General features: G+C 33.3%; 1 protein-coding gene across 1 annotated transcript; it reads right to left on the bottom strand.

Annotated features, from left to right (window-relative positions):
* Window positions 1-3,633: 3,633 nt before the first annotated feature.
* On the bottom strand, window positions 3,634-8,696 carry LOC105785509 (histidine--tRNA ligase, chloroplastic/mitochondrial). Its single transcript, XM_012611606.2, has 11 exons — window positions 8,287-8,696; window positions 8,113-8,208; window positions 7,661-7,749; window positions 7,364-7,493; window positions 6,842-6,934; window positions 6,575-6,649; window positions 6,212-6,329; window positions 5,377-5,519; window positions 4,694-4,822; window positions 4,061-4,224; window positions 3,634-3,945 (listed from the first exon to the last, which is right to left on the bottom strand). Exons 1-11 carry the CDS (start codon window positions 8,623-8,625, stop codon window positions 3,807-3,809), a joined length of 1,515 nt encoding a protein of 504 aa, XP_012467060.1. The 5' UTR covers window positions 8,626-8,696; the 3' UTR covers window positions 3,634-3,806.
* Window positions 8,697-9,133: the final 437 nt, after the last annotated feature.

A 9,133-nucleotide genomic window follows, 5' to 3' on the forward strand; every position in this document is an offset into this window, starting at 1 on the left:
GTTGAAGTCGAGACGGAGATATTCGCGAGTTATGTAAATTGATAAACCATCGTCATCGGGCAATCTGTGGTGGTAAGCCATCGTCATCGGGCAAACTAGGGTGGCATGTCATCGTCCTTGGGCAATCCGGGATGACATGTTATTGTTTCCGGTTAATTTGGGTTGACAGTTAGAATAAGATGGGAATGAGCTTGTGAAATTAGAGTATCATTGAGTAGGTAATATGGAGTAAGAATACATGTACAAAAAATGTTCTTAGAATGATGAATATATGCTTGCATAATCTATACTTGAAGTATGGTTAATGAATTGTGGTTGTGAATTATTACATTTCCTTTTATCGTATTGGACTTGTAGAAATATTCATTGAAAGGTATATTCATCATATGGTTATTCCGATGTGTAGGTTAGGTTCAAATCTTTTGTTTCAAGCATCCGTTCGGCGTCCCATTAGAATTCTTGACCCCACAATATTAATACTTCTTGTTTTAGTTAAGTTTGGCATGTACCTAGGGGTGTCATTTTGTATTTTTGTATGTTAATGTTGTCGATAGATAGTGTTGAGTATGACCCCTATTTTAGTCAAATTTGAGAAATAATCTTTCAGTTAAACTCTGTTTATTTGTTTCAATCAAACTCTGATTAGTCTAGATTATTTTATTATTATTTGACCTATGAGTTTAGCCTATAAATAGGCTCTTTTACAGCCTTAGAAAATACCCCCGTTAGAGATTAGAACTCATAACACATTTAGAAAATTTTGTGTTTACGTTTTAAGGGTTCTTTGTTTTTGGGTTTTCGGGTTTTTGGGGTTTAGCTTTTATTTCCATTTTTGCACTCTTCGTTCTTTTGCCATTATAATAAAATTATTTTTGCCCATGGTTTTTTTATCCTCTTTGGAGGGGTTTTTCCACGTTAAATTTGTGTGTTCAATTTCTCAATTTATTCCGCTATTTTTTGTTACTTGTTGCTTAATTGGGTCGATCCCAACAGATAGTACTGGCTTTATGTTGGATAATATCAAATTTGGATGTTGTGTATATTTACTTCAATATATGTTATGCTTAACCATGAATGTAAAATTTTGGATGTTGGCATTATGGAGATTGTTAGTTGATTAGGTCCTACTTGTCTTGATTATGATTGATTGCATTGAAGATGTGTTAAGTTAGGTATAGGAAACGTTGTGTATGGCTAATGGATGGATTGATCATGTCCTAATATTGGCTAGGTGTTTAGGTGTATGAAATAAGATATGGTTTGGTGTGGTATTGAAATGTTCGAATGGCACATTTTGGATATTGAATTGAGATGTTTAGGCATGTTGGATGGGTTGAAAGTTCATGTGTATAATGTTATGTTTTAGTACCAAAGTATGTACAATGGATTGTTAGGTATTGTGCATTGTGAATGAGTTTTCTTTTATACATGTTTTAGCTTGTTTTAATGCAAGGTTAACTGTGTAAATGCAAACCAAAATGTAGAAAAGCTGAATGGTCTGAAAAGAGACCAAATTAGGAAAGTGTTTGTGCCACACGGCTGTGTAAGAAACATAGGCTGGAGACACAGCTGTGTGCAATTTACTAAATGGTTACATTTTGGTCCATACGGTTCTCGAATGTTAAACGGGTTGGTGACACAACCGTGTGGCAGACATGGTCTAGTAACACGATTGTGTGACTACTAGAGGACATGGTTGTTTTTGTGCCGCACGGCCACAGTGAGATACACGGCTTGGGCACATGACCGTGTAACCCATGTTTTGCAGGTTGACCCTTATCTTTTGTAAATGATGATTCCTGTTTATTCACGGGTATTTTAAAGCTCACGTAAGCTCGTCTGAGGCTCGAAAAAGGTTCTATATTGTATTAAATGATTGAAATGATAAAAAAATCTATGTTTGATTATGAATTGATTGTTATAGTTCTATTTTGTACTGTAGCGATCCATAACTCGTTTCTTGCAACAAAGACGGGTAAGGGGTGTTACAAACTTGATACTAACTCATAGTTGATGACAGGACCATGATAAATAATTATAGTGCATTTAGTATTGTTTATCTAATGTATTTGTGTTTAAATTTTGTTTTACTCATAATTTAATTTAATTTTTTTATTTTAATATTGTACATATTTAATGTGTTATTATAATTAATTAATTTCAAAACAATGCGTTTCATTATTTATTATAGGTTATTTTAAATACACATCTATGTTCTAAATTCATAATATACACAAGCATATGCGTATGATAAGATTTCTACTAATAATAATTTTCTTTAAATCTTCAAATATATTAAGTCCTAAAATAAATATTGAAATACATTTTATGATATCAATAAATTATTCTTTTGTGGCTTTTTTCTTGTTCAAAAACTGCGGCTTTTCAAAAAGACGTCGGAATATAAAACAAAAGAATATAGTTTTTACTAAAAATGGGCACCAAAACGCCTTTATGCGAGTGTACCGATGGTCGAAGGACAAGGTGGTGTCCCAGTGCCCAACAAAAGGCATACCGACGGCTTAAACCTTCCAATTTCATTCCAGACTATGAATTCCATTCCAATTTTATTTACTTTACCAAAATCATCACAACTTAGAAATTGTTTAAATTTAAGAAAGTTACACACGAAAACTCAATTTACAGATTCAAATCACTGAAACTAAGCTTATTCTAATATGAAACAATCAAAATATAATGTGATTCCTTAAATTTTAAAATTTAAATTTATCTAATACATGATTTACTCAATAAACACGTCTAATTAAACTGAGGTTAAGAATCAAAATTTTAAGGATAAGGATAGCAACTGAGGTAAGACGAGATTTTTGTTTTTGTCTCACCTTTATCAAATCTTTATACTTTCTATTTCAATTCTATCCTAAATTCGATTTAAAAGAAAAAAAAAACTGCTAATGACTTTTAAGATGATTTCCTCAATCCAATCCAATTCAACCCAAAATTTTAAATAATGATTTATAATATTTTAATTTTTACAAAATTAAATCAGATTGATACTATAAAATCTTACAAAATTTTAATAAATCATCACAAAATATATAAAAGTATTTATAAAATCAAAATATATATTTTATAAATTCTTATAAAATTAAGAAATTATAATTAAAAGCCACAAAAATACTTACAAAACTAAATATGTTATTTTAGTAAGGTGGGGCAAAGATTTATATCTTCGAACACTATGAATTGAATTAATATTATAAGTAAATCCAACATCAATTTAATTAAGAATTTAAATCTTTTATTTATACAAAACAAATAATATTATTATAAAAATATCTTATATAAATCAATAAAATCTCACATCTAATGAAACTTAAGACTGTTTTTAACATTCAAATTTATCATTCGTTCATAATGGATTTTTATAAATATATTTTTATATAATTTTTACCCACATCATGGCATACCATAATTTAATATGTTTTAAGACAATTAATCAAAAAAGGGAATTCAATCCATTCATGACAAACAAAAATTTGCATTGCTTGGAAGCATATATCCAGATGAAAGAAAATGCATCTTGGATCACATATCTAACCATACTGTCAATTACAACTGCAATGCCTTCTCTACTTTTGAGTGTGTAACCAAAGTCCACTGAGCCACATGAAACCGCAAAAGATACATTTTCTATAACCTTAAATTATTCAAATACCAATGCTACAAAGTATTAAGATACAATTTTATGCCATGAAGGAGAAAAATAATCCAATTGGCAAAAATGAGAAATGTCCATAAAGCACGAGCATCATAAAAGGTACTGCCAAAGAAGACATACATTTTCACTCCAGTTCATCCAGCTTAATCTCGTATTGTTCACCAGACGAAAGGATTTTTACACCAACCATACCCTTCTGCCACTCAGTATTTCCTACCAATACTAGTCTTTGCACATTTGTCCGTGCAGCTCGTTTGAACACCCTAAAAGGGAATGGAATCAAAATAATGGTTACTCAAATGTCAAAAACATAGAAAGAAATTGTTTGAGAACTCTGTTCAAGTTTAGTATCTTGAAGGACATCATTGGTGTTAGTACCATTTAAGAGGTTTGCTCTCCAAGACTAAGTCAACACTTTGGCCTTTCTCCCTGAGTTTAGTAGCAACTTCAGCAGCTACTCCTTGAAGATCATAATCCAGTGCACAAACAATGTTATCTACTTCGAGGTTAAGTTCTGGTAGAAGTCCCTTTTCCTTCAGCAACTTTGAACCACAACCCATACATGCCCAAAGCACCAAAAGCACATGATAGAATCCATCCAAAAGTCATATATATATATATATATATATGCAAACACGTAGGCAAATCATACATAGACAGAGTTACCAAATGAGGAGATGAATATTTCTTCAATGAACATATATTCAGCTAATTATTGATGACCCTCTATTGATGCTTCACAGACCTGACATATGGGAATCATATATCATTTCTTCGCTATTTCTTTCTCTTCCTCTCATCCTTCTATTTAACCAAGTACTTTTTATTTTGCTTCACAATTTAGATATATTCATAATCAGTTTTGGTTTTCCCCCTCTTTTACTTCATGCAACAAAATGACACATGAATAACATGACTTATCACACCATAATGGTCCATGATTGACTGATATATAAAGTATCAATCTATTCACATGCAACATAATCATGAATTTATTAGGCTTTAACTTACTTCCACAATGACGGCATCACCGAACCCAAAGCCACAAGCTGGAACATCATCCCCACCAAAAGTAGAAAGTAGTCGATCATATCGCCCACCGCCACAAATAGCTCTTAGCTTTCCTTGTCTATCAAAACCCTGAGAAAAATATTTATTATATTAAAAGTTCAAAAGGAGAAAAAAAAAAAGGGAAAATCTAAATTAAATATTGTCATAAGCTTAAATTTTCACGAAACAACTCCGATGGTTGATGAAAGGTAAAACAGTGTAAAGACTTCCACGACAGGCCGCTGGCAAATTAACTTCTTATAGGCAAATTCAATGCTATGAACACAGTTTGGATATAATTTCTTTAAACGGTACGCTGCCCTATAATCATAATATCTGCCAATTGTAAAGACCAATGACATGTCCACTCATAATCCATCAAGATTTTCAATATAAGACTTTTGGCCCTTAGAGACCTACACGCCTACCCCCCCCCCCCAAATAAAAGTTAAACCAATCAAGTTTATTAGCAGTAACAACATATTGCCATAGAAAAAGTGACATCCACAAGTAGGCATTGTAGAAGAAAACACTCAGAGAAAAAGTTACATCCACAATATCCATAAGGATCCTTTAGATTCAGTTTCTTATGCAAGTGCCCACACTCTATATCAATAGAGGAAAAACTATATCATAAATCTAACCTCAAAAACAATACCCGTGTAGTAGGCAAGACCACGAACAACAGATGCATCAAACTGAATCCACTCAGAGTAACCAAACTTCTCAGCAAGTGAGAACAGTTCTTTCAACTCAGCAACAGCTTCCCCAGCACCTCCAAGTATCTCTACATTTACGAAAGAATATGTCACAGACAATTAGGATTAAAATATTATCTTCTAATGGAAAACAGAACTATTTATAGTTAGTTATCAACAAAAAGATTATGAGATATTTCAATAAAATCTGAATGATTTACAATTTACAGTCAGATTTCCATTAGAAACTTTTAATGTGGACATAGAAACTTGTTTGAGGGAATCTGAATGCAAGGATAACATTTCAAATATCTGCTACAATCTCAAGAAAACTGAACATTTGGCAGCCATTATTCTTTTTCTCTTTGTTTGAGATGGTGATACGTTTTTACATTTTTTCATATTGGTTATACAGACCATTATAAAAATGGACACACTGAAACTATCCCCATTGCCATGAAAGGATTTCATCTAAGCAAATTCATGAATGGTACACAAAAAAATATCTACTAGACCTATAAGCTAAGAATTTAATCAGATATGAGTTGGAGGAAGAACTGAAAGCTGAAAATAACCTTTGTTTTAAGTGCCTTCATCTAGGGCAATCCTTGATTCATTGACTTTTTACCCAACCCTACCCTATCCTATCCTACCCTACCTTACCCTACCATTACTTTCTTTTCTTTTCTTGTTTTCTGGATAGGAGGGAGGAGGGTACCTAGCTTTTCCTTCGACACAAAAAAGAACAACCTATTATCAATTAACATGCAGAAAAACCAACCTTCCAACTTAGTCAGTGACTTTATGGAAAGCACTTGTAATAGTTCCTCAATAGCCTCTTCTGATAACCCAGTAGCGTTCAACTCTCTCTTAATCTCATCTATTGGGATCTTTTCAATCTATTTCAGGAACAACAAAACTACATTAATTAATTAATTAACAAATGCTTGAATAAAGAAACCAAAGAAAGGAGAATATGTAAATCCAGCCCTTGCAATGTTTCTTTCAAATTTAAACAAAAAGAAAAAAGAGGTTATAATCAGGCAACCAGAATTTTTTACCAGTTACAAAACAAAAGTACATGACTAAGAGAATAAAACCCAGAACTAAGGAAATCCTAAATACTTAATTTTAATAAACTAACCTTGTCTATGATGATGCAAACCTTGCCAAACAAATTTTCCGGTACCGAGTAGCATCTCAAAACTTCTTGCAAGACCTGTGCAGTAGATATGAATTAAAATCTCAGAATATATAATTAACAGTGATTGCATGTTGCACTTTCGTAGAAAGTAAAGCATGCTGCAAGGACAAAAGCGTCATTAGAATATAGCATTTGCAACCATAACAATGAATGTATTCAAGAAAGTAAGGACAGACCTCAAATGGTCCATTTCATGCATGAGTGTACCTTTCGGCTTGAAACCTTAAAGCCAACATCTGATTCTGTGATACCAATTCTCTTGAAGAAAGCGACAATGGAAGAAATAAGTTCTGCCTCAGCCTACAAGAAAAAATGATAATCTTTATAACTAGAAAATGAAAAAAGGAATCTCCCAACAGAATCATACATGTGCACCATTTAAACCATATATATGTTAAAACAGTAAGTTCCTTGTACTCGGATCAACAAGCAACTCTCCGGTAGGATGTGAAGCAACCTAAAATTTACTAGTGTGTGTGTGTTTCTAAAAATATAAGGATGATATTCTGCACTTTTAGCGGGTAAGCACATATGAGTAGGGGATTGAGTAAAATAGTGTCCAAGCATATAGGACAATTAGGATGCTGCCACTGCTGTCCTACAGAGGTTATATAAACTATAATTACAGCAACGATTAAATGAAAGGGCATGCCCAGACAATTGGTAACGAAAAATAGCATCTACAGAAGCTTAGTAGTTCATAAAGCATGTCAAGTTGGCAGCACATACGGTAACTTCAGGTAAACCAAGTATATCCATATTCCATTGATAGTGCTCACGGCGGCGGCCCCTTGTCATTCTCTCATACCTCCAACACTGACCAATGGCAAACCACTTCAATGGGAGGGATAAAGATTTTCTGAACCAAAAAAAAAGGATCAAATTCTGTAATATGTACTTGGATACAAAACTAATACCAAAATAGATAAATAAATACCCAAATATTTTTTCCAGTTCAAAATATCAATCTTTGAAATTAATAAAAAAATGAGAAGCAAAATTAAGTGGAACAAAAGTTCTTCATACCCTTTCTGTATCACCAGCCTTGCTAGAGAAGGTGTGAGCTCAGGCCTCAATGCAACACGGCGATTTCCCCGATCTTCAAAACAATACAACTGCACATAGAAATGGAAAACTGCAACAGTCATTGAGAACTTAGTCTAAAACAAAGTAAATGTAAACAAAACACTGGCAAATATCAAGCATTCATATTGTACATGCTCTCAATACTTTTGCTCTCATGCTGTCAAATGTCCAGTCACTAATCCTTTTATAAAGAAAGCGTGTTCAGTTAACATAATAATCATCTTATTTCCACAAGTAACTCTAAGTGCCCTCCGCTCAAATAAATTCAACTTTTAATGAAGATTTGGTGTCATATATACTACATTAGAACGTTATCTTTCGCTTCATTTGAATTTAACTGCAAACCAAATCATGTTTCGTAATCAAACACTATGTAATAAAACAAAGCAAACCTGATCTCTAATCTCCTCCCCTGCCTTTCTAATAAACAGAACCTCTGATTCTAGCACAGGATAATCAACCTCTTCGAATCCAAACAACCGCGAAACCTTCAATAACACAAGAAATCATAAATAAAATAAATTAATTCAAGACGGAGCTAGTATTTCACAGAATTGGAAACTAACCTCTCTGAAATGGTTAAATAGCCAAGTACGGAGTCGCATATCTTCAGGGGGGAAGTCTCGAGTCCCTTTAGGTGGATTCACGTCGATCCTCTGAACCTCCTCCACCACTGGAGACGGAGATAGAGCGCCGGACCTTCCTCCTCCGCCGCTCCTGCCACCATTGTCGGTTGCGGATGACTGCTCCGAAGCTAAGGCAGAGAAGGTTTTACGTTTAGCGGAGACAAATTGCCTGGGGATTTGAAATTTCCGAGGTGCGAAAGATGATTGAGAGAAAAGGAAGAGAGGTTTTAGCGAAAAACTGAGGCGCGGATTCAGTAGCGAAGAAGAAAGCGGAGACATTTGCGGCAAAATCTTTAACTGTTCCTAAGCTGCTCTTTGCAGTTGCAGATAGCGTACTTTCGTTATTAGGCTCTGGGCTCCTATCGGGTTTTTGTTTTAAATTATACGCCCTTTACTTGGCCCAAAAGGGAGAGAATTGGGTTCTTATTATTTGAGTTATTGGTTTCTTTATAATACACGTCCAAATATTTAAACTCACGTCTTTTTACATTAATTACAAATTACAATATTTATAATAATTAAGTTAAGAGTAAATTAATTTCTAAATCTAACTGTTATCTTTTTTTTATGTTCAAATTGAGATTTAATTTATGTATTTAAATTTAGCATAATTAGATCATATATATTTTTATAATGATATTCATTTGTACAAATAATTAATACCCTTAGAACAATCCTTCCACCTCGTTATGTGGCATGGATTTCTTTTATGATGGAACCAATGCTTTTAAGAAAAATCCGCGTCATTATTGTAATTGAAAAAGTTAATACTGTTATGGGTGGGTCT

Source organism: Gossypium raimondii, chromosome 1 (genome assembly GCF_025698545.1).
Source record: "Gossypium raimondii isolate GPD5lz chromosome 1, ASM2569854v1, whole genome shotgun sequence".
In the NCBI taxonomy this organism is placed as follows: Eukaryota; Viridiplantae; Streptophyta; class Magnoliopsida; order Malvales; family Malvaceae; genus Gossypium; species Gossypium raimondii.